At 36.0% G+C, this 27,278-nt stretch overlaps 1 protein-coding gene across 4 annotated transcripts in view; it reads right to left on the reverse strand.

The window, feature by feature from the left end:
* Positions 1 to 1,510: 1,510 nt before the first annotated feature.
* The window catches only part of LOC148947958 (uncharacterized), a 56,772-nt gene continuing 31,004 nt past the window's right edge, over positions 1,511 to 27,278 (reverse strand). For 3 of the 4 annotated variants that reach the window (XM_089095603.1, XM_089095601.1, XM_089095604.1), the window contains exons 4-5: positions 26,416 to 26,586; positions 1,511 to 6,060 (exon numbers count right to left, since the gene is read on the reverse strand). In XM_089095603.1, coding sequence (XP_088951729.1) covers positions 4,736 to 6,060; positions 26,416 to 26,586 — 1,496 coding nt within the window. In that variant the 3' untranslated portion in view covers positions 1,511 to 4,735. The remainder of the gene's footprint in view (positions 6,061 to 26,415; positions 26,587 to 27,278) is intronic. The other variant, XM_089095605.1, reaches the window with a different exon arrangement.

Here is a 27,278-nt window from a genome sequence, read left to right on the forward strand (position 1 = left end):
TGAGCGCTTTTGACCCCCCCCCCACCTTAATACTCTAAGCCATACAAGTTGTTGCAATTGAAGTAGTAGTTGGAGTAGTTTAGTAGTAGTAGTAGTAGTATTAGTAGCAGTTTTAATAGTGTTAGAAGTTGCATGTATATATTAACTTTTTGTCAATTGATCTTCCCCTTCAAGCATTCTCTGGAAGTTCCAACTTATTACCCAAATCCATTCTTGAAATACGCTTTTTTGACAATCTGCAAGCAAATAGTGTGTTTCTTTAATTGAGTTCGAATTTCCCCTCAAAATTCGGTGCAAATTTCTCCTTCATACACGCTACCTTAATTGTACTGTTTACATAGCAGTAGTGGTAGGAACAGTATTAGCAGTAATAGTGTAACATTAGTGGTAATAGGAGAAGCAGCAGCATTAATATCAGTAGTATCAGGTCCTTTTTACATTTTCGTCAGCTGAATATCCCACTCATTATGCCCTTAAAGTTTCCTCTTGAAGTCGTACCGAAAATATTGCTGATACGCCCGTATCAGCATATAGTATGATTTGATTTAGTTTAAGTTTCCCCTGAACGTTTACTCAGAGGTTTATTTTAATATCCTCAGCCTTCGTAGTGCTCGCTACAGAAGCAGTAGTTTTAGTGATAGCAGTGATAGTTTTGGTAGTGGTTGTGGTATCAGTAGAAAAAGTGGTAGTTGTAGTAGTAGAAGCGTGTAAATATTGCCTTTTTGGTCAATTGTTCATCCCCCTTATCATTTTCTGAAAGTTCCAAATTAGTGTGCTCAGTCATTCCTGAGCTACGCCCCTTGAATACCCATATAGAGACAACATGTTTGATTTAATTCAACACTCCCCTCAACATTCTCTGAAAGACCTAGATTAGAACTTTTGATTACCAATCCAATTAGCACCCTCCGACTTAAATACGTTCACCCTTTATAAAAGTATTATATGTTCTCATGCCATAGTTTCCGGAACCTTCAAAAGCAAGAATACAATTTGTGCTTTACTGAAAAAATTCAAATGAATGTGCATTGTCAGTTTAATATACATATACTGATATTTCTTTCTTATAACCTTGATTAATTTTTGATTTCTTAAAGTTATAGGCTAGGAGTGAAAACATTTAAAAGAATTTTTTTAGTAGAGCACAAATTATGTTCTTGCTTTTAGAAAGCACAGGGGTTTTGAACCCTACTCATATTAATTTCAGCTCGTTTTGAGTTTGACTCTGTTATTTATTTTAATCTCTGTTCGTTTTGGATTTCATTTATTTATTGATACTGATTTGTGTTAGTTGTATGCTTGGTATATTATTTTGTTCTTTTTTGCTCATTTTTGGTTTAATAGAGTTCTTTACTTTAAAAAAAAAAACATTTTGAGGAAAAAGTTTTTTTAATTAATAAATAAAACGCGCCTTGACCTCTACTTCTTGGGTGGTGTGGAAAAGGGGTCGTGTGAAAAATAACTTTCTTTGACATTTTTTAGGTAGAAGAAACATTGAAGATAAAAGAAGGCTGAAAGAGAGGGAAAGGAGGTTGTCCAAAACAGGAAAAGGGAGTCGGGAAGTATTAGTTTTATTTTTTTGTAACTTACAAGTTCATTATTGGTTTTATTTTTATGAAGTTGTTTCTTTTAACTTTTAGTTAATTATTGATTATAATGTCAATCATTTTTTTTTACTCTGCTGAAGACATATTTTCGCTCTTTACTTTTGCTAAGAAAAACTTGTTTTTTTTTATTTAATATTTATAAAAGATCGAATGATGAAAAACAAATGTGGATGTATTTCAGCTGAATAGTGTAAACGAAGAGTTGGATCTCCCGTATAAAACTAAACAAACTTTAACTATACAACTAAACGAAATATAATAACTATAACTAAACGAACAAAATTCATTTAAGAAATAGTTTTATGATGAAAGTTATGAGTGAAAATGAAACTTCAACTGAATTTTTTTAACAGTTCTGCCAAGCGTGCCATGCACTACTCTTAAACCTACATCCAAAAAGGAGGGGGTTTGAGCCTCCTTCCCCGACATGTTAAAACAAGAGCTCATTTAAAAAAAACAAAGTTCTTTCTGATGAAAGTCAAATGTCAAAAGAAAGTTAAAAGTTGAAACTTCAAGTGTAAAAGGAATATGCTTGTTCTAAGAATGGCATGCACAAGTTTAAAGATTTACCTCCCTTTTAGCAAAACTATTTTTACCCAAAATAATTTTCAATTTAATTTACTTTATATTGAGATATTCATCAGTTAAGAGTAAAACAGTAAAGAAAAGAAACATTCTCACACAATATCATAGGATCATACACTGGATCTTGCAGGATTAATCTCAGATCTTGGTTTCTTCAAATATTTTATAATTTCTAACAAAACCATTTTCTAATGATTCTGTTATGGTTCGAAATAGAAGTTTTTAATCACTTATAAATTTCACAAAACTATAGGATAATTAAATTGAAATATTACTGTCTTAAGTCAAGCTTGCAATCTCTTTTGAAGAGAATTCCCAGTTCCTACACCTTAGAAACAAATACACTGTTCAGGCTCATAAATTAACAGATATCAAAGATAAAATTCATTACAATAAAAACAATTTTTATGAGCAAAACCATTCTTGTATAAAATAAAAATGAGGACAACCTCAGAACCTCAGAAAAAAAGATAATTGATATGTGATCACTTTCTGGGTATTAAAAAGGACCAGACATCAAACGGTTCTAAGACAGCGGCTGATTGGCCTCCAATCGATTTTGATTTGAAAAAAATAAAAAAAATAATAGAACTCTCGGTAGTTACGTGTTAAAGCGACTGTACTAAAGAAGTGAAGTTATGTTAATCCTAATGAAATATACTAAATAATATAATGAAATTGATCAAATAAATAATAAAATAATATGGTGAAAATATAATACTTTACTAACAAAATTATGGATTAGTTACTCCAATTGATAACTGTTTTGTCACAGATGTTTAGCTCTCGGTCACACAAGGTCACATACGTCAATTCGTAAACTCAAGAATAAATGAAACAAACTGCAGCAAAAAAATAGTATTTTACTGTCAGTAAAACCACTTGTCGACACGCAAACCGACTTTCTTCAAAAATAGCCTAGTTAAATACTCCCAAAAAGGATACTGCTCGAAAGATTATAAGGTCATGCCTGTGTCCATTGACGCACTGTTTTGTTTTGAGCAACACCCACTTATCCTGGAAAAATTTAATTGCCTCTTCGTCAGTCCTTGGCAAACCACCAATCTTCATTTTAATATCTATGGCTAGACACTTCCCACCATCAGTATATATTGTAAACTAAATGAGTTTTATGGCTATGTTTCAAACAGGTTTTCAAGCGTGGTCACTATAACAAGCAAGTACCGATCTCTCAACTTCCAATACAATGAGGATCCTCCAAAGTTTCTACGACCATGGGGGTAGGTTGGGGATGAGAAAGGGGCATTCCCCCTCCTAAATGAAATAAATTATGTTCATTTTGGGGTTAAATATTACTCTTTACTTTTGTAATAACAACGTAGACCAGAATAATTCCCACAAATCAAGAATGATCATATACCACTTTCTACCTCCACCCCTTCCTAAAAACTAATTCTGTATTTATCTGAAGGCTCAGTGTGTAAGTTTCAACTTAATATCCTCAGCCGTTCTTTTGATATTGCTTATCCATCCTCTGGATAACTAGCAAGCACCAGGTATGTTTTGTGTTAGGCATTCTTCTCCAAAGCCGTGGAAGGCTTTTTGATCCTCAGAGGCATAGTTATTTGACCTTTAGACTATTTTGAACAAGATAGTTATTTGATTATCTTGATTGAACCTTTTTGGAGATAAGGCAGCTACAGAGGACACGAGAGGGAAACTACAGCCCCAAAACCCATTTAAAACACCACCTCAACAAGCTCTGAAATTTCCGCCCTTGCACTAGAGGCTACAGGACAAGCGGAAGGGGTTTGCCAGCCCTGAAGCCCTAGTTATTTGGAATCAGGACTATTTTGAATAAAACCGCTAGCTAATTTTAAATTTTGACAAGATTCCTTTGGTGGAAAAAGGGCATGGGGGGTAGTTGCCCCCTAATCGATTTTGAATTTTAAAGTGCACCTGAACTTTCATTTTCTACTTGAATCAGCCCCCTACTATGGTCATACGACCAAATTTTCCATAAAAACCATATATCTTCAAAATAAACAGCTTGCATAACTTACAACCTTTGCCCCAGGGACATGGGGGGGGGGTTGTCAACCCGGAAGCATGATTATTTGACTTTTCTACTATTTTTAACAAAACGTATAACTCAAAATTTTAATTGGATGGATTTGAAGAAAAAGGCGTGGGGGGGGGGGGGGCTGGTTGCCCTCTAATTACTACAGACTATTAATAAGAACACTGGAACTTTTAATTTACAGTAAAATGAGCTCCCTCCACAAAGTTTATGCAAATACCCTTTCCATATGAAATATCTCTGAAATAATTAATAATAATACGTTGAAACCTTCTGGCTTCTTACTTTAGGCAACGCTATAGCGTTGCCTCTGACTTCAGCAAGTAGTAGAACTTTTAATTTCTCTTCTAATGAACATCCAAAGTTATTAAGGAAGATTATTGGGAGGGTCTACGGATAATACAGCTCGTTAGTTCTATTCAGTCCATGTGCTATTTTTTAAAGACTTTCTAAGTTTTCATAAAAACTGAATCTTTTTTACATAGTTGACACTGAAAATTTTCTATTCTGTATGAGTTCTACGGTGTTTAGATAAATGAGAACTAGAAATGAAACTTTTTTCACACACTTGACACTTGAAAGGTTTCTCTCGTGTATGAGTTCTTTGGTGGTTGGATAAACATGAACTAGAAATGAATTTTTTTGTACATACTTGACACTCAAAAGGTTTCTCTCCTGTGTGAATTCTTCGGTGTCTAGATAACTCAAAACTAGAAAGGAAACATTTTTCACATACTTGACACTTGAAGGGTTTTTCTCCTGTATGAGTTCTTTGATGTTTACATAAATTGCCCCTAAGGGAGAAGCTTTTCTCACATACTTGACACACGAAAGGCTTCTCTCCCTTATGAGTCCTTTGGTGGTTAGATAAATCAGAACTAGAAATGAACTTCTTTTCACACACTTGACACTCGAAAGGTTTCTCTCCTGTATGAAATTTACGGTGTACAGATAAATAAGAACTAGAAAGAAAACTTTTGTCACATACTTGACACTTGAAAGGTTTCTCTCCCGTATGAGTTCTTCGGTGATTACATAAATCTGAACTAGAAGTGAATTTTTTTTCACATACTTGGCACTCGAAAGGTTTCTCTCCTGTGTGAATTCTTTCGTGTCTAGATAACTCACAACTATAAGAGAAACATTTTTCACATACTTGACACTTGAAAGGTTTTACTCCCGTATGAATGCCACGGTGTCTAAATAAACTACTCTCTAGGCTGAATTTTTTCATACATACCTCACACTCAAATGGTTTTTCCCCAGTATGCGTTCTTTGGTGGTTAAATAAATAGGCTTTAGAAATGAAACTTTTCTCACATATTTGACATTCAAAAGGTTTCTCCCCTGTATGCGTTCTTTGGTGCCGATCAAAATTGCCTTTAGAAGTGAAATTTTTGTCACATACTTGACACACAAAAAGCTTATCTCTCGTATGAATTTTTCGGTGTTGAGATAAACAAGAACGAAAAGCAAATCTTTTATCACATACTTCACATACGATGGGTTTTTTTTTCTTATGAGTTCTTTGGTGTTTAGACAAATCAGAACTAGAAGTGAAGCTTTTTTTGCATACTTGACACTCGAATGCTTCTTCCACAAGGTGTGTTCGTTGGTACTGAGATGTTATGGGCAAATTCAAGTTTTCATGGACACCGTTTTCAACAAATATATCCAAGTCAGGGGTCAGTTGCCGGTTACTTTGCGCTTCATGTTCACAATCTGCATTCTTTTCTTGTTTTAGAACCAGGGTGGTTAAACCAGGCATAGGTAATCCAATTTGTTGTCTGGGAAGATTATTGTCAGACAATGACGTTACAGCAGTGTCTAGGATAAAGAAAAAATTTAGTGAAACTCAAAGACTGCTTTTGAATTTGATTATTAAATTATTTGATATTTGATTTGGCATTCATAGAATATTCTAAATTATCTTCCAGTAATAAATTTATACCAAAGAATTTAAGACTTTTTATTAGGCTTTTTTCCAGGTCTGAAATTGTAGGAATTTCACCTGTTTTATTAATCACAAGTGAGATACAATAAGTCGAAAATTTAAATATGTCTAATTCAAATTTAAGAAAATTTAAGGTACAGATTTGGGGGAACAGACTTTCTCACTTCTGAAGTACAGATAAAAATATGCTTAAAATGCTTTTTAAATATATTTATAAAGCTTAAAATATGCTTCTCGCTTCGTTCAGAGCCCATTTGGGCAAACTAAACTAATATATACCAGAGACATTTCCTTGTATTCATAAGCTATTTTTCACCTATTCTGATACAAACAATGGGCTAGGGCTATAATGCGTTTTCTAGGACTATACTGAGAGATAGAATGAGATGGGTAGGGCATGTTCTGCATTTAAGGTACAGATTTGAGTATACAATTTTTCTCAGTTCTGAAGTACAGATAAAAATATGCTTAAAATGCTTTTTAAATATATTTAAAAAGCTTAAAATATGCTTTTTACTTTAAACAAACAAACCGAAACCCATTTATCACAAATAAAAACAAGTCCCCCACAACCCTCAGAGCAAGGGTTGTCAGTTATGCCCAGGGGGCATATAAGGTTTTTATAGAAATTATTGTCGTAGAAACTTCAAAAAGGGCTCATTCGATTGGAAATTCAAAGGGCTAGTGCCCTTTTTAAGGTCGAAAGTGATTGGAGGGCAACTAACCCCCTCTCACGCCCCCCTTTTCCCCAAACACATACAATATAAATTTTGAGACAGCCGTTTTGTTAAACGTAGTTGAAAGTTCTGGAAATTAAGGTCTTTGAGGATGACAACCCCCCCCCCTCCCTACAGCCCTCCGGGCAAGGTTTGTAAGTTATGCCGAGGGGGCATATAAGGTTTTTATAGAAAGTTTTGTCGTAGAAACTTCAAAAAAGTCTCATTTGATTGAACATTGAAATGGCTAGTACCCTTTTTAATTGTCGAAAGTGATTGGAAGGCGCCTAAAGCCCCTTCCACGCTCACCATTTATCCAAACACATCCAATCAAAATTTTAAGATAGTCATTTTGTTCAAAGTAGCTGAAAAATCCAAAAATTATATCTTTGAGGATGACACTACCCCCACAGCCCTCAGGGTAAGGGTTGTTAGTTATGACCTGGGGGCATATAAGGTTTTTATTGAAAGCTTTGCTGCAGAAACTTGAAAAAGGGCTCATTCGATTGAAAATTGGAATGACTAGTGCCCTTTTTAATAGTCGAAAGTGATTGGAAGGCAACGAACACCCTCTCACACCCACCATTTTTCCAAAGACATCTAATGAAAATTTTTAGATGGCCATTTTATTCGACGTAGTTAAAAAGTCCGGAAATTATGTTTTTGAGGAGGACACTCCCCCCACAGCCCTCACGGCAACGGTTGTAAGCTATGCCCTGGGGTCTTATAAAGTATTTTTTTTATAGAAAGCGTTGTCGTAGAAAATTCATAAAGGAATCATTCGATTGCAAATTGAAACGGCTAGTGCCCTTTTTAATATTCGAAAGTGATTGGAGGGCAAGCAACCACCCTCTTACGCCAAAAAATAGAAATGAATGTGCATTGTCAGTTTAATATACATGCACTGATATTTAGTAATCAAAATGTTAATATTACTTGATTTATTAAAGTTATAAAAGAAAAACATTTATATTTTTTCAATAAAGTGCAAATTATGTTCTGACCTTGGGAAGGCATAGGGGTTTTGAGCCCTACTTATGTTAATTTCTGCTCATTTTGAGTTTGACTCGGTTATTTATTGTAATTTTTGTTCGTTTTGGGTTTCATTTATTTATTCATGCTGATTTGCGGTAGTTTCACGCTTGTTAGATTATTTGATTTCAATTTTGCTCATTTTTGGCTTAATGGAGTTCTTTACTTTTCTTTGAAAAACTTATTTTGTGGGAAAAGTTTTTTTAATTGATCAGTATAAAAATCCGATTCTTTTGTTGTATCTAGTGGCATCAAAATTCCGTTTTATAGAGTTTCGGTTACTATTGAGCCGGGTCGCTCCTTACTTACAGTTCGTTACCACGAACTGTTTGAAACCCTAACGATCAAGTTGTTCATTCATTGACGCATTGTAGAACCGATTTTTTTCCGATAGTTTTTATCAGCTTAGCGTGAGACAAGACAAAGAAGTGATATAATAGATGAAAAATATATAATTTTGGCTATATATTTACACATTAGGGAGGAGGGTAAAGTATTTGGACATTGTGAATTTAGAAAACAAATCTTACTACATAATATGCAGAATACCTGTACCTAACACATTTGGCATATCACCAATTGATACAGAAGGACCAATTGGCATAGTTGGTGTATTTAACGAAAACGACAATAAAAGTAACCTATTTTATGCAGCCTACAAGCGCATAGGGAATGGGGATTCAAACATTCCCTCATCCTAATACTGGCCCCCATTACCTTCCGGTAAGGCCGTGTCCAAGGGAGTGGTGGTTAACGTAACCTTAACCACCCCCAACCCATCCTAAACGCACAGATATGTCAAAAATGAAACGAAGAGCAAAGACACAAACGATTAGAAGACATGCGACACCGAGTAAGTGAGCGAGTCAAAAATGAAAAAGAAGAGAAAATACACACGCGGTTAGAAGAACAGCGGTGGCGCGTCAAAAATGAAAATGAAGAGCAAAGACATATGCGGTTAGAAGACACGCGACGCAGAGCATGTGAGCTAGTCATAAATGAAAACGAAAAGCAGACACACGTGATTAGAAGACAGAAGGTACAGATTTTGGGGGGACAGGTTTTCTCAGTTCTCAAGTACAGATAAAAATATGCTTCAAATGCTATTTAAATATTTTTAAAAAGCTTTGTTTTTAACCTATTCTGATATAAACAAGGGGCTAGGGCTAAAATGCACTTTCAAGGACTATAATGAGAGAAAGAATGAGATGGGTAGGGCACATCCTTCGGATGAAGGATGACAGATTACCGAAGATTATCCATGTCAGCAAACTGTCTAGGAATAAACAAAAACCAGGTAGTCCCCAAATAGGGTCATAAAATGTCACGAAGACAAATCTTATTGAAATAGGACCTTCTTGGGGGAATGTAAAGTGGAAGGTTTTGAATAGATTGGGATTTAAAGTACAGATTTGGGGAGACAGTATTTAAATTTTAAATACTTTTTTAAAGAATATGCTATTCTTTCATGGTGCGCGACAAAAAGCTTCTCACCTGTACAATTAACTTTGCGAATAAAATATCAAAAGTTGTGATTTGATGTAGGCTTATATATACATCAAATAAATTTTAACAAAAAAACTTTTTTTCTGTTTAGGCAAATAAAAACCATCAATAATTAAATAAATCACCCTACAATTTAACCCTACAATTAAGCAAGCCTCCAGAAACTTTCATTTCAGCTTTAGCAGAGCATATTTGGATGCAACTAGATCATTTTGTAAAATTTGATGAAGCCTTAGCTATTTCAAATGATAAGGGTTACACCCAATGGGCGAGGGAAGCCATAGAAATTAAAAACATATGTTTGCTAACCTTTCCATAAATAGGGACACAGATAGTTTAAATATTGACCCAATTTATGATAACCTTCTAAAGAGTGAATCAACAGTCAATAAGGGAGTTAAGATATAAAATAATCACCAGGGGACTGGGACTGGTTTACCTGCTAGACCAAAACGATTTGCTTCAGTAATAGCTAACAAAAGGATTATTTCGCAACAGAATAATTAAAGTAATTTACATTTTTTTTTATTTTTCCTCAGTTACTCTGGTGCCCTCACTTAAGTAACTATATAATAGCATCTTTTCCCTACGTGGATCAGTTTGCGCCAATTGTACATTTTTTTTTTTTTTGTGTTGGGTTTATTGGTTTTTTGTTTTATCTTGTTTTTTTTTATCCTGTTGTTCTTGTGTTTCTTTCGTGTTGAAGACGCCTTGTTTGGATACAGGCAAAATATCCACTTTGTTTTGCATTTGTTGTTTCCTTTTCTCTCCACTGGCTATAGTCTCGTTTGTTTGTTTTTTTTTAGAGTTTTCTCTTTTTTGGTTTTTGTAATGGCTGGCCAGTTCGGCTTTAGATCTTTGATTCGTCAATTGTATGGGCAACGATTAGCTGCTTCTGTCAATTATTATTTTTCTTTGGTTTAAAAATGCGATTTTTTTAAATCAAAAAATTTTCTTAAAAAATTGCAAGAAGGAATCAGCGATTCCAAAATCTTTTAAAATATATACCTATTTTGGCATTGAAAAGTCTAAATTAAAAAACAAATTAAGCCTAATGGCTTTAAATCACGTAATTTATTAACAAAAACAGAAACGTTTTCAACTGTCTAAGGACTTAAATTCTGTTGAAACCCTTTTAAGAAATAACCTTCCATCTGAAATTTTTATGCGAATTAAGGAAATGGCTATTAGATCTTTTCGCCATAATTTTCATTTGTCCAAGGTTTGTTTGGTTGACAAGTTTCATAAAATTTAGTTTTAGAAGTTCCAAGATTCAGATGTTTTTATCCTCATTGTCTGGGTCCAGCAATTAAGAATTTGCCTTCTAAACCTCTTAATATTCAACAGGAAGCCGTTTTGTCGAAGGGTTCTAAGTTCTGTTTTCTAACACCAATCTCCTATTCAGAAATAATTTTAAAGGTGGAGTCAGGAATTATGGCTTCTATAGATAAAGTTGATACTCCTCAAGAACTTAGAGCCGAGATCGTATGAAAACTAAATACCTTCAATATGAACTTAATTGGTAAAGACATTTCACAAAAAAAATGACATTAAAATACTCTCAAATATGAAAAAGGATACATTCCTTACTATCACCAGAGCCGATAGGGGAAAGACGATTGTAATTATAAAAACACTGAAGACTATAATAATCAAATGAAATTCATTATTTCTGACACTATTGCATTCAAAAAACTTGATTTTAATCCTACAGATAAATATGTAAATCAACAAGAAAGGAATTGAAGTCAATGAAAAATAATTTGGAGTCAAAAACTATCAACTAGATTGAATAAAATGGATATCTAAAATTTTTGATTGGATGTGTTTGGGGAAAAGGTGGGCGTGAGAGGGGGGTTAGTTGCCCTCAAATCACTTTTGACTATTAAAAAGGGCACTAGCCCTTTGAATTTCAAATCAAATGAGCCCATTTTCTGAGACAAAGCTTTCAATAAAAACCTTACATGCCCCCAGGGCATAACTTAAAACCCTTGACCTGAAGACTGTGGGGGGGAGTGTCCTGCTCAATGGTATAATTTCCTGGACTTTGAATATCGTGGGACAAATTGGCTATATCAAAATTTTAATTGGATGTGCTTGGGGAAATGGTGGGCGTGGAAAGGGTGTTAGTTGCCTTCCAATCCCTTTTGACTATTAAAAAGGGCACTAGCCATTTCAATTTTCAATCGAATGAGCCCCTTTTAAAGTTTCTACAACAACGCGTTCTGTAAAAACCTTATATGCCCCCAGGGCATAACTACCACAAATCAGCATCGATAAATAAATGAAACCCAAAACGAACAGAAATTAAAATAAATAACCGAGTCAAACTCAAAACGAGCAAAAATTAACATAAGTTGGGCGCAAAACCCCTATGCCTTTCAAAGGCCAGAACAAAATTATCACTTTACTGAAAAAAATATAAATGTTTTAACTTTTATAACATTCAAAAATCAAATAATTTTAACATTTTGATTACTAAATATCAGTGTATGTATATTAAACTGACAATGCACATTCATTTGTATTTTTTCAGTAAAGTGCAAATGTTGTTCTGGCCTTGGGAAGGCACTGGGGCTTTGCGCCATATTTATGTTAATTTCTGCTCGTTTTGAGTTTGACTCGGTTATTTATTGTATTTTCTGTTCGTTTTGGGTTTCACTTATTTATCGATGCTGATTTGTGGTATTTTCTCGCTTGGTAGATTCTTTGATTTTATTTTTGCTCATTTTAGTTTAATGGAGTTCTTTACTTTTCTTTGAAAACTTATTTTGTAGATTTTTTTTATTAATTTCTGTTCGTTTTATATTGACATAGTGTTTTCAGGGAAAAAAATAACACTTTAAATCTTTTCGTTTTTTAAGACTTTATAGTTTGGCCTGCTATTTGTATGCTGGAGAAAAATTTTCAGCAATTTTTAACAACATACACCCTTTTAAAAATCTGGACACAAATAGTACTATTTAATTTAGCTCCATTCTAGTTGACCTGAAATGGAAAACTTGATACCATTCGCAAAAAAAATCTGTTTACTTTCTTTGATAGCTTGGATGCACTTACGCTATTTTGATTGGGTTAAATTTTAAGAGCAGAAGTAGCCCCAAAAGTTTGAACATAATACCCTCAGACGTTCTTATGATACTGCTGAGATGACTTATTGGATATTAGCATTATCACAGTGAATTTTGATTTAATCTTAAGGTAAAATTTAGTTTTTAAACATAATGGGAAAATGGTAGGTGGGGTGTGGGAGGGGGATTAGTTGCCCTCCAATCACTTTCGACTATTAAAAAGGGCATCAGCCCTTTCTATTTTCAATCGAATGAGCCCTTTTCGAAGTTCGCATGCCAACTTCTTCGATACGAAGTGCCCTGGTCTAAACAACAACAACAAGAAAAACTATCACTAATCACTTTCGACTATTAAAAAGGGCACTAGCCCTTTGAATTTCAAATCGAATGAGCCCTTTTTTGAAGTTCCTAACTATGCTGAACAAAATAGCTATCTCAAAATTTTTATTGGATGGGTTTGGGGGAATGATGGGCGTATGAGGGCTAGTTGCCCTCCAATCACTTTTGACTATTAAAAAGGGCACTAGCCCTTTGAATTTCCAATCAAATGAGCCATTTTTGAAGTTTCTACGAAAACACCTTCTATAAAAACCTTAGATGCCCCCAAAGCATAATTTAAAACCCTTGTCCTGAGGGTTGTGGGGGAGTGTCCTCCTCGAAAACATATTTTCTATCTGGAAATCAACTACGCTGAACAAAATGGCTATCTCAAAATTTTGATTGGATGTGTTTGGGGGAATGATGGGCGTGGGAAGGGGGGGGGCTAGTTGCCCTCCAATCACTTTCGACTATTAAAAAGGGTACTAGCCCTTTTAATTTCCAATCGAATGAGCCCCTTTTGAAGTTTCTACTAAAACACCTTCTATAAAAACCTTATATGCCCCCAGGGCATAACTTAAAACACTTGCCCCAAATTTTGATCAGATGTGTTTGCGGGAATGATGGGCGTGGGGGGGCTAGTTGCCCTCCAATCACTTTTGACTATTAAAATGGGCACTAACCCTTAGAATTTCCAATCAAATGAGCCAGTTTTGAAGTTTCTACAACAACGCCTTCTACAAAAACCTTATATTCCACAATGGTATAACCGTAACCTCTGTCCCTGAGTATTGTGGGTGAGTGTCCTCCTGAAAACAACTATTTCTATGTGAAAATCAGTTAAACGCAACAAGAGGGCTATATCAAGCCTTTTGTTAGATGTGTTTGGGGGAATGATGGGCGTTGGGGGGACCCTCCACTCCACCAATCACTTTTGACATTAAAAAGGGCACTAGCCCTTTGAATTTCCAATTGAATGAGCCTGTTTTGAAGTTTCTACTACAACACCTTCTATAAAAACCTTATATGCCCCAAGGGCGAGCTGAAAACCCTTGCCCTGAGGGTTGTGGGAGTGTCCTCCTCAAAAACATATTTTCTATCTGGAAATCAACTAGTCAACGCTGAACAAAATGGCTATCTCAAAATTTTGATTGGGTGTGTTTGGGGGAATGATGGGCGTGAGAGGGGGGTTAGTTGCCTTCAAATCACTTTCAACTATTAAAAAGGGCCCTAGCCCTTTGAATATCCAATCGAATGAGCCTGTTTTGAAGTTTCTACAACAACACCTTCTATAAAAACCTTATATGCCCCCAGGGCATAACTTAAAACCCTTGCCCTGAGGGTTGTGGGGAACTATCCTCCTTAAAAACATATTTTCTATCTGGAAATCAACTACACTGAAAAAAATGGCTTTCTAAAATATTGATTGGATGTGTTTGGAGAAAAGATGGGCGTGAGAGGGGGGGGGGTTAGTTGCCTTCAAATCACTTTTGACTATTAAAAAGCGCACTAGCCTTTTGAATTTCCAATCGAATGAGCCCTTTTTCAAGTTTCTAAGACACAGATTGCAATAAAAATCTTATATAAACCCATGGCATAACTTATAACCCGGGCCCTGAAGACTGTGGGGGGATTGTCCTGCTCAAAGGTAGAATTTCATGAACTTTGAACTGAATGAACCAAAATGGCTATCTAAAAATTTTGATCGGATGTGTTTGGGGGAATGATGGGTGTGGGGGAGGGGGAGCTAGTTGCCCTTCAATCACTTTTAACTATTAAAAAGGGCACTAGCCCTTTTAATTTCCAATCGAATGAGCCTGTTTTGAAGTTTCTACAACAACACCTTCTATAAAAACCTTATATGTCCCCGGGGCATGACTTACAACCTTTTCCCCGAGGGTTGTTGGAGAGTGTCCTCCTCGAAAACATATTTTCTATCTGGAAATCAACCAGCCTACGCTGAATAATATGGGTATCTCAAAATTCGGATTGGATGTGTTTGGGGGAATGATGGGCGTTGGGGGGGGGGGGGAGCTAGTTGCCCTTCAATCACTTTTTACTATTAAAAAAGGCACTAGCCCTTTTAATTTCCCATCGAATGAGCCTGTTTTGAAGTTTCTACAACAACACCTTCTAAAAAAACCTTATATGCCCCCAGGGCATAACTTAAAACCCTTGCCCTGAGGGTTGTGGGAGAGTGTCCTCAAAAACATATTTTCTATCTGGAAATCAACTAGCCTACGCTGAAAAAAATGGCAATCTCAAAATTTTGATTGGGTATGTTTGGGGGAATGATGGGCGTGAGAGGGGGGTTAGTTGCCTTCAAATCACTTTCAACTATTAAAAAGGGCCCTAGCCCTTTGAATATCCAATCGAATGAGCCTGTTTTGAAGTTTCTACAACAACACCTTCTATAAAAACCTTATATGCCCCGGGGGCATAACTTAAAACCCTTGCCCTGAGGGTTGTGGGATATTGTCCTCAAAAACATATTTTCTATCTGGAAATCAACTAGCCTACGCTGAAAAAAATGGCAATCTCAAAATTTTGATTGGGTATGTGTGGGGGAATGATGGGCGTGAGAGGGGGGGTAGTTGCCTTCAAATCACTTTCAACTATTAAAAAGGGCCCAGGCCCTTTGAATATCCAATCGAATGAGCCTGTTTTGAAGTTTCTACAACAACACCTTCTATAAAAACCTTATATGCCCCCAGGGCATAACTTAAAACCCTTGCCCTGAGGGTTGTGGGGAAGTGTCCTCCTTAAAAACATATTTTCTATCTGGAAATCAACTACGCTGAACAAAATGACTATCTAAAATATTGACTGGATGTGTTTGGAGAAAAGATGGGCCTGAGAGGGGGTTTAGTTGCCTTCAAATCACTTTTGACTATTAAAAAGGGCATTAGCCCTTTGAATTTCCAATCGAATGAGCCCTTTTTCCAGTTTCTAAGACAAATATTGCAATCAAAATCTTATATAACCCCAGGGCATTACTTATAACCCTTGCCCTGAAGACTGTAGGGGGGAGTGTCCTGCTCAAAGGTATAATTTCCTGAACTTTGAACTACGTGGAAAAAAATGGCTATCTTAAAATCTTTATTGGATGTGTTTGGGGAAATGGTGGGCGAGGAAGGGGTGTTAGTTACTTTCCAATCACTTTCGACTATTAAAAAGGGCACTAGCCCTTTCAATTTCCAATCAAATGAACCCTTTTTGAAGTTTCTATGACAACACTTTATATAAAAACCTTATATGCCCCCTGGGCATGATTTACAACCCTTGCCCTGAGGGCTGTGGGTGGGTTGTCATCCTCGAAGACTTAATTTCCAGAACTTAAAACTACATTGAATAAAATGGCAATCTCAAAGTTTTGATTACATGTGTTTGAGGAAAAGGTGGGTGTGAGAGGCGGGTTAGTTGCCCTCTAATCACTTTCGACTATTTAAACGGACACTAGCCCTTTGAATTTTCAATAGAATGAGCTTCTATGACATTTTTTAAAGTTTCTACGACAACGTCTTCTATAAAAAAAACCTTATGTGCCCCCAGGGCATAACTTACAACCCTTGCCCTAAGGGGGACTCCTCAAAAACATAATTTCTATCTGGAAATCAACTACGCTGAACAAAATGGCTATGCCAAAATTTTCATTAGACGTGTTTTAGGAAATGGTGGGCGTGGAAGGGGTGTTAGTCAACTTCAAATCACTTTCGACTATTAAAAAGGGGACAAGCCACTCCAATTTCCAATTGAATGAGCGCTTTTCGAAATTTCTATGACAACTTCTTTGATACGAAGTGCCCTGCTCTAAAGGAAAAAATTAATAAATAATACATTGTGCCAACGTTGTTCTCATATACCCCCAGGGCACAATTTAAAATACTTGCCCTGTGGACTGTAGGGGAGTGTCCTCTTTACTTAGTCCCCGTTTCTTGTCTTGTTCTCGAGTGTCCTCGTTCTTTACTTAGGCAGCGCGATTGCGTTGCCTGTGATTTAGGCAACAACTTTCTTTATAAACCTTATATGCCCCCAGGGCATAACTTAAAACCCTTGCCCTGAGGGTTGTGGGAGAGTGTCCTCAAAAACATATTTTCTATCTGGAAATCAACTAGCCTATGCTGAACAAAATGGCTATCTCAAAATTTTGATTGGGTATGTTTGGGGAATGATGGGCGTGAGAGGGGGGTTAGTTGCCTTCAAATCACTTTCAACTATTAAAAAGGGCACCAGCCCTTTGAATTTCCAATCGAATGAGCCTGTTTTGAAGTTTCTACAACAACACCTTCTATAAAAACCTTATATGCCCCCAGGGCATAACTTAAAACCCTTGCCCAGAGGGTTGTGGGGGAGTGTCCTCCTCAAAAACATATTTTCTATCTGGAAATCAACTAAGCTGAACAAAATGACTATCTAAAATATTGACTGGATGTGTTTGGAGAAAAGATGGGCGTGAGAGGGGGGTTAGTTGCCTTCAAATCACTTTTGACTATTAAAAAGGGCATTAACCCTTGGAATTTCCAATCGAATGAGCCCTTTTTCCAGTTTCTAAGACAAAGATTGCACTAAAAATCTTATATAAACCCAGGGCATAACTTATAACCCTTGCCCTGAAGACTGTGGGAGGAGTGTCCTGCTCAAAGGTATAATTTCCTGAACTTTGAACTACATGGAAAAAAATGGTTATCTTAAAATTTTTATACGATGTGTTTGGGGAAATGGTGGGTTTGCAAGGGGCTTTAGTTATCCTCCGATCATTTTTGGCTATTAAAAAGGGCATTTACCATTTCAATTTTCAATCGAATCAGAACTATTTAAAGTTTCTACGACAACACGATCTGTAAAAACCTTATATGCCCCCTGAACATAATTTACAACCCTTGTCCTGAGGGCTGTGGGTGGGTTGTCATCCTCAAACGCTTAATTTCCAGAACTTAACACTACATTGAATAAAATGACAATCTCAAAGTTTTGATTACATGTGTTTGGGGAAAAGGTGGATGTGAGAGGTGGGTTAGTTGCCCTCTAACCACTTTTGACTATTTAAAAGGGCACTAGCCCTTTGAATTTCCAATCGAATGAGTCTTTTTTAAAGTTTCTATGACAACACCTATAAACAACCTTATATGCCCCCAGGGCATAACTTACAACCCTTGCCCTAAGGGGGACTGTCCTCAAAAACATAATTTCTATCTGGAAATCAACTATGCTGAACAAAATGACTATCCCAAAATTTTGATTGGATGTGTTTTGGGAAATGGTGGGCGTGGAAGGGGTGTTAGTCAACTTCCAATCACTTTCGACTATTAAAAAGGGCACAAGCCACTCCCATTTCCAATTGAATGATCGCTTTTCGAAATTTCTATGACAACTTCTTTGATACGAAGTGCCCTGCTCTAAAGGAAAAAATTAATAAATAATACATTGTGCCAACATTGTTCTTATATACCCCCAGGGCATAACTTAAAATCCTTGCCCTGTGGACTGTGAGGGAGTGTCCTCTTTACTTAGTCCCCGTTTCTTGTCTTGTTCTCGAGTGTCCTCGTTCTTTACTTAGGCAGCGCGATTGCGTTGCCTTTGATTTATGCAACAACTTTCTTTATAAACCTTATATGCCCCCAGGGCATAACTTACAACCCTTGCACTGAGGGCTCTGAGGGGGTTATCATCCTAAAAGCCCTAATTTCCAGAACATCCAACTACGTTGAACAAAATGGATATCTCAAAATTTTTATTGGATGTTTTGGAAAATGGTGGGTGTGAGAGGGGCGTTAGTCACTGTCCAATCACTTTCAACTATTAAAAAAGACACTAGCCCCATCAATTTCCAATTGGATTAGCCCTTTTGAAGTTTCTACAACAATGCTTTCAATAAAAACTTTATATACCCCCAGGGAATAACTTATAACCCTTTCCCTGGGGGCTGTGGGGGGAGGGGTTGTCATCCTTAACGACCTAATTTCTAAAACTGACAACTACGTTTGGGGGAAGGATGGGCGTTGGGGGGAGGGGGTCTAGTTGCCCTCCAATCACTTTTGACTATTAAAAAGGGTACGAAAGTTCCAGTGCCCCTTCCTAATATATATCCTGCTTTTCATAGAATTGATACCGAATGAGTTGTTACTGACTACGGCGTCTAAAAGAAGTTCTTATTCTAGTTTAACGGCCCTTGCGTTTCAGTAGTTGTTCCGAAAGAATCCAGATGAATACAGAATTAGCTCTAAGGGAGAGGCGATGGGAGGGTGGAGGTATAAATTGATGTATAATCCTCAAGGCCGTATCCGAAATATCCTTTAGGGGGAGGGGGGCTCCGGAACAGGTACGGTCACCTGAATTAGAATCTAAGTCTGAAGGAGAGGAGCTAAATTTACAAGCAACTTTTTTATTTCCAGGGGTTTGGTTACAGACGAGGATGATGGACCTTTTATTATCCGAATATACCTTTTGAAGAGTCAAAGGGGTGAAAAGACTAATTGGTAGTTCATTTACCATGTATAGAAATTTTGGAACTGGGGAATCAAAAATACGGCTACTTAAAGCAAAATAAAAGGAGTTATGACCACTATTTGAAATTAAAGCTTTGTTTATATCCTATCTATCCTTTTAATAGGATATGCATTTACTTTTAATAAAATAATTGAATTGAAATGTCAGTCTTAACCCTATAGAGGCAATTGTTGTAGAAAAATAACACTGTACTTTTCGAGCTTATATTGCCATCTTGATGTAAAAAAAATATTGCTTTTAACAGCATCTTTCAATTGTGAAGAAAGATTGCAGTCAATTGATGCCTTCGGGGAGCTGCTGTGTGACATGTGGCCTAAACAGTGAGTCACCAAACCAAGGGATAAAAAAAACGAATGAAAAGGTAGGCATTTTCTAAGCTAGAAACTGGAAATAAAACGAAACGGTGGGAGATTCCTTGCATATCCTATGTATATAAAATATAAACTTTTTTGAATTATTATAGATGAACTTAACGATCTGTGCAAGAATTTGAATCAGAAAAAAGACATATTTCCTTGTGTTGGTTGTAAAAATACAACATCTGACAATCGTGGCTCAAAATTGTGAAACGAACAACTATATAAGACAAATAAAAAGGATCAAGAAAACAGTATAATTTTACATCAGCTATTAAGCAGAGGGGTCCCTCCTACATAATAGCTCATACCGCCCCTCAGGGATGGTGGATTATTGAGCAGGCAGGGTGTGCCACATGACTAATTTATGTTTTTCGCTCTGGATGGCGGAATCTTACGACAGACTAAGAAAACAAGCTCAAAATCGCCAAATTGATGAAGAAGAGGCAGCCAGGTATAATTTTGACCTTCCAAAAGAGATGTTGTCGGACTTGTCGGATGACGATGATCCAGACTTCCTGTCTCCAAAAGATCTTATCAATGATCCTGATGCAGACTTGTTGCCTCTATTGGACAATTGCCACTTCTTTTTGGGGCAACCGGTAACAGCAAGTACTGAAAAATCCAACAATAAATCGAAATTCCAAGAAAAATTTGGCTGGAGAAAGCAAGAGATAGAAAAAGTATATCTGTCTTGGAAATAAAAGCCTCGCCAAATTCCAGGCATCTTGGAGATTCCACTGAAATATTTCCAAACATTCTTTGACAATGAACTTCTTGAGCTGATAGTTGAACAATGTAACGTCTTTAAACTTCAAACTGAGGGATGTAACCTCTGCCTCACGGCGGAAGAGCTAAAAGTTTTCATGAGCATTATTCTATTATTGGGGGTGATAAAAGTTCCCTATTATCGAATGGATTGGGAAGAAGCTATCAGATACCCAAGTTTTGGAACAGTAGATGGTCAGTCTCCGATCACTTTTGACTTAAACAAAACGACTAGAACTCTCTATTGAATGAGCATCCTGAAAGCATCTTCAAGGGTTTCTTAGAGCATAAGGGAGAGGTTGGGGATGAGGAAGGAGCAGTCCCTCTTATATGAAACAAATTTTGCTCATTTTGGGGTTAAATATTACTCTAAATTTTCATAATAACAAGGTAGACCAAATATATTAATATATTACTAGAAAACAAGAGAGTTTAAATATCAATTTCTAACTCCACCCCAACCTCCCTCTTTAGACCTAGTTTTGTATTTACCTGACGCTCAGCGAGAGTTAGGATCTTTTACCACTAAAATACACCTTTTGAAGCCTCTGCCCCTCTTCCCTAACAACAAAACAATTAGAGAACCCTACTATAGAGGTTTAAAGCTCTCATATACAGATGTTTGGGAATGTGTTTTTTTTACGGAAAAAAGATCATGGATATATGAGAGACAGTTCGTAGCAACGAACTTTAAGTAAGGAGCGACTTGGGTCAATAGTAACCGAAATTCTAAAAAACTTAATTTTAATATCAATAGATACATAAAAAGAATCGGCTTATTTCCCTGATATTTGAAATAGAAGCGAAACACCCCAAAAAATTAAAGGAATCTTAATGAAATCACAACATCAGATTTAGAGTACTAGAGAATCCTACTGTAGAAATTTCAATCTCCTATTTACAAAAATGAGGAATTTTGCTATGTTTATCAGAAGACATATCAGGGATGCGTGGTTATTTGTATTTTTTCTCCATGGGTTATTGTATTGAAATAATGGTCCAAAAAGATCGGGAAAGGGTGCATTCGAACGGAAACTAAAAGTTCTAGAGCCTTTTTTAATGTCCAAAAACATTGGAGGGCAAGTGGGTCCACTTCTACGCCCATTTTTCCCCAAAATTATCTGATAAAAATTTTGAGATAGCCCTTTAGTTCAGTAGAGTTGAAAACTATAATTATGTCTTTAGGTGTAAAATGATCCCTCAAAGTCCTTAGGGTGAGGCCTGTAAGTTATGAGCCCACCTCAACGCTTCGCGCTCTCGGTACTTTTGTGTTACAGCGACCACACCAAAGAAGTGAAGTTAGGTTAATCTTAATGAAATAAACCAAAACATGATGAAAATATAATGATTCAGTAAAAAAAATTATGGATTAGTTTTTCCAATTGATAACTGTTCTGTCACAAATGCCTAACTCTCGGTTCACACCAGGTCACAGACGTCAATTGGTAAACCCAACAATAAATGAAACGAACTGCGGCAACAAATGGTATTTTACTGTCAGTACACCAATTGTCGACACGCAAACCGACTTTCTTCAAAATAGCCTAGTTGTACACTCCCAATAAGGATGCTTCTCGAAAGAGTATAAAGTCATGTTGCGTCCATTAACACACTGTTTGTTTTGAGCAACACCAATCATCCTGGAAAAATCTAATTGCCTCTTCATCAGTCCTTGGCAAATCCCGAATCTCGATAAAATATCTATGGTTAGACACTTTTTGATTAGTACACATTGCAAACTAAACAGGTTTTATGCCTTGTTTCAAAAAGGTTTTTGAGTGTGGTCACTACAACACGCAAGTACCTAACTCTGAATTTCCAATAAAATGAGCATCCTCCAAAGTTTCTAAGACCAAAAGGGTATGTTGGGGATGAGGAAGGGGCATCCCCCCTCCTAAATTAAATAAATTCTGTTCATTTTGGGGCTTAAAATTACTCTTTACTTTTGTCATAACAGCATAGACCAGCATAAGTCTCACGAATCAAGAGAGATCATATACCACTATGTACCTCCACCCACTACCCCACCCTTCCTAAAAACTAATTCTTTATTTATCTGAAGGCTCAGTGTGTAAGGTTGAACCTAATATCCTCAGCCGTTCCTTTAATATTGCTGATCAATTCGGACTTTCCAAGTTTTCATGAAAAGTGAATTTTTTTCACAAAGCTGACACTAAAAAGTTTCTATTCTGTATGAATTCTACGGTAAAATGATAAATGTGTGACTTTAGGCTGACTTTTTAAAAAATAAATCAAACTTGAATGGATTTTCCATTCAATGAGTTTTTCGGTGTTTAGATAAACAAGAGCAAAAAGCAAATCTTTTTTCACATACTTGACACTTGAAAGGTTTCTCTCCCTTATGAGTTCTTTGGTGTTTAGATAAATGAGATCTAGAAATCAAACTTTTTTCACATACTTGAAACTCATAAGGTTTCTCTGCAGTGTGAATTTTTCGGTGTCTAGATAACTGAAAACTAGGAATGATTTTTTTTTTCACATGCTTGACACTCATAAGGTTTCTCTCCTGTGAGAATTTTATGGTGTTTAGATAAATGAGAACTAGAAATGAAAAATTTTCACATACTTGACACTTGCGAGGTTTCTCTCACGTATGAGTTCTTTGGTGTATAGATAAATGAGAACTAGAAGTGAATCTTATTTCACGTACTTGACAGTCATAAGATTTCTCTCCTGTGTGAATTTTTCAGTGTCTAGATAAATAAAACTAGAAATGAATTTTTTTTCACATACTTGACACTCATTAGGTTTCTCTCCTGTGTGATTTTTACGGTGTTTAGATAAATGAGAACTAGAAATGAAACTTTTTTCACATACTTGACACTTGAAAGGTTTCTCTCCCGTATGAGTTTTTTGGTGTATAGATATATAAGAATTAGAAATGAATCTTTTTCCACATGCTTGACACTCACTAGGTTTCTTTCCGTTGGGGATTTTTCGGTGTCTAGATAAATGAAAACTAAAAATGAATTTTTTTTTTCACATGCTTGACACTCATAAGGTTTCTCTCATGTGTGAATTTTATGGTGTATAGATAAATGAGAACTAGAAATGAAAGTTTTTCCACATATTTGACACTTGAAAGGTTTCTCTTCTGCATGAATTCCGTGGTGGACGGATAAATTACTGCTATGGGAGAAGCTTTTCTCCCATACTTGACACTTGAAGGGTTTCTCTCCCGTATGAGTTCTTTGGTGGTCGGATATATTGAAGCTACTGGAAAATCTTTTCTCACATACTTGACACACGAAAGGTTTCGTGTGAGTTCTTTGGTGGTTATGTAAATTAGAACTAGAAATGATTTTTTTTTTTCACATACTTGGCACTCGAAAAGTTTCTCTCCTGTATGAGTTCTGTGGTGCTTATATAAATTGCTGCTATTGGAGAAGCTTTTCTCACATACTTGACACTTGAAGAGTTTTTCTCCCGTATGAGTTCTTCGGTGGTAAGATAAATTGCCTTTAGAAATGAAATTTTTGTCACAAACTTGACACTCAAAAAGTTTATCTCTTGTATGAGTTTTTCGGTGTTTAAATAAATAAGAACGAAAAGCAAATCTTTTATCACATACTTGATATACGATGGGTTTTTTTTTCTTATAAGCTCTTTGGTTAAGTAAAAAACTGGTTTTCTATTTAGACAAATAAAAAGGATCAATAATTAAACAGATTAATTCAAATCACAAAAAACCTTTGAGGTTAGCTACCAAAAAGGCAAGATTAGCAATAAAAACGCGTTTTTAATTGTTCTTCTTTCATTTCAAGGCATCGCCTAGTTTTACCTCATTTTACTTATCAGTCCTGGTTTAACTTCGTTGAAGAACGGAAACTGGGACTGTCTTAAACACATTTCATTTTAGGTTTATTGGTCAAATGTTGTCGTAAGTCTTTCTTCTTTTATATATTTTTGTTTTGGTGAGGACGGCCCTTGGACAAAGGGCCGAAATATTCATTCATTCAAATTAGACTTCCACTGTCTTCCGAAAAGAATTCCCGACTGTTCTTCAGGTTGTTGATGTTTGCTATTAAATACAAAAGAAAAATATTTTTTTATTATTTAAAGTCAAAAATCAAGATAAAATTTCTACTTTAATACCTTAACAAAATGCGAAAAGATGATTGATTTTAGTGACAATTCTCTGATGATGACAACCCTGACCAATGCAATCATATAACGTTATGGATAATGTTGAAACAAGACTAGACACACCTGAGCCGCGTTTTCAGGCTCAGCGGTTTCGAGCACGGGTTGTTCTCGTCTAGTTTCAAATTTCTAGTTTTTCGTCGAGTTTCAGCGGGTTCGAAGTTTCAACGCCATGTTTGATGCACTAGTTGCATTGATGCACAACGCTTGATGCACTAGACGAGAACAACCCGCTGAGCCGTGGACAATCCGTCTTCGAACACGGGTTTTTTTTCGTCTAGTGCATTAAGCGTTGTGCATCAGTGCATCTAGTCTATCAAACACGAGGTTGAAATTTCGAACCCGCTGAAACTAGACGAAAAACTTGAAACTTGAAACTAGACGTGAACAACCCGTGTTCGAAGACGGTGTGTTCACGGCTCAGCGGGCTCGAACACAGGTTGTTTTTGTTTAGTGCATTAAGCGTTGTGGATCACTGCATCAAACATCGGGGTGAAGCTTCGAACCCGCTGAAACTAGACGAAAAACTAGAAACTTGAAACTAGACGAGAACAACCCGTGTTCGAACCCGCTGAGCCCGAAAACACAGCTCTGGTGAAAGCACAGCGTTCACTAATTGATTTCAATTATTGCAAACTCAATCCAGAGAAGAAGTTGATACCATTCAAATCTACGACTTGAAAACATGGCATTAAATTCCACTTCACTTCAGTGATTCAAAAACAACATTTAAAAAACATATTTTGGTTAGTTAATGACATTTCTTATATTGATTTTTGATTAAATGTAAACAAAAGTTCTCAAATGAAAGTTAAAAGTGACTTTAAAACTTAAACGAACACAATATACTGTGTATATGAGGACTCCACTCCCTCTCTACACTATAGCTTTAATATGATTTAAAAAAGACTTGTTCTTCAGTTCTATTGACCTTGTCTATCAGTCGTAGAAAAGAAACAGGGAAAGTAACCTGAAGTTCAGCGTCAAGACTGGATTTACCACAAAAACATATTAAATAATTCCGATTCGGCTGAAGTTTAAGTTTTACACTTTAATTTAATTCTAAAATATCTATATTTGTTTTAATCTCATTTTGTACACTATCGAATTCCCAGGATTATCCTAAATACCAGAAGGGGAAACCCCCAGAACCAGACTGGAAAAATTTAAATTTTTGGAGAGGAATAATTCGAGTAAAAGATAATTTAATGGACTTGCTTTTCGAAATAAAATGCAACTAGCCATTTTCAACCATCCTATCTTGAATATGAGCGAGGGGGGTCACCCCTTAGTATACGTACATATTCAACGCTACAGTTATTAATATATATTCTATTATTTCATAGTTCCCATCAATATAACAGACTTTTATGGACATGTCCAATTTCTGTCTCTAAAACTATGCAAAGAAAAATCCTTCAAATATTTTTAAGAAGGGTGAAGTTTGGCACACCCCAAGAAACAAGAAGACATTAAACAAGGTATATAAACATGAAGTGAGAAATGATTTTACTATTTAATCTTAGTGAAAACAAAGCTCCAGGTGCCAAGCGTGAGAACTGTTATCAAATTTCTTTTTTACAGTTGTGGTAACTATTAGCCCGAGTTGCTCTTTACATTAGATCAAAATTTACATACGATGTTCATATTTCTTTTGTAAAGATGAAAGGGGGGCGAAATTAAATAAGAAAGGAGGCACAAGTAGACCTTTCATTTTATTCGAACTCTTACGAATAAATTATTCTATTTTGCATGTGCAAATATAAAGCTCATGATATTTGAAAATATACCTTTGTCTTTGCTAGTATTAATCTCCACTTTGAGAGAGTCAAAATCAGGCTCAACCTCTGCAGATGTGCCTGGAGAAAGAGCATAGGGGTTGCATTCATGTTTAGACAATAAAATTGGTTGCGTACATCTAAGAACCTTTTCAAAGTCACTAGAAAATGTGTCTTCAAATTCTGAAAGAAAATAACTTATGGGACACGTTAGAGGGATATTGAACTAACCAAAAGGCATATTATACTTGCTACCGCTACTACTTCTATTGTCACTAATTGCCACAAGTCTGATCCTTTCCAGAATTTAGAAGGCAACTCAATGGTCTAATCATTCAAAACAAGTATCAATGTTATATTTAAAGAACTGTAAGAAAGAAGCGATGCGGCTCAATAGTTACCAAACCTCAAAGAAACAGAATCTTGATAACAATAGATGCATCAAAAGAATAAAATTTTGATGCTGATTCAAAATATGTAAAATTCATCAAGTTTAATGTTACCAATCAAAATTACGAGCCTGAGAAATTTAGCCCATTTTTTTAAAAGAGGGTAAAAACCCCCAAAACTTAAACTGATCTTAATGAAAATCATGCCATCAGATTCAGCTCATCAGAGAACCCAACTGTAGAGGTTTCAAGCTCATATGTACAAAAATTTGGAATTTTGCTTATATGACAAAATAAAGATCACTGATGCGTGATTTTTTTTTTATGTTTTTTTGCAGGGGTGATCGCATCAAAACAGTGATCGTAAAAGTATGGGAGAGCGTTCATTTGATTTAAATCCAAAGTATTTCTTTTGTAAAGATAATAGGGGAGGAGGGGCAAAATTAAATGAGAGAGGAGGTTAAAGTGGTCCTTTTATCTATCTAA

Source organism: Artemia sp. Qi Xiang Cuo, chromosome 10, assembly GCF_049724085.1.
Source record: "Artemia sp. Qi Xiang Cuo chromosome 10, ASM4972408v1, whole genome shotgun sequence".
Classification (NCBI taxonomy): domain Eukaryota; kingdom Metazoa; phylum Arthropoda; class Branchiopoda; order Anostraca; family Artemiidae; genus Artemia; species Artemia sp. Qi Xiang Cuo.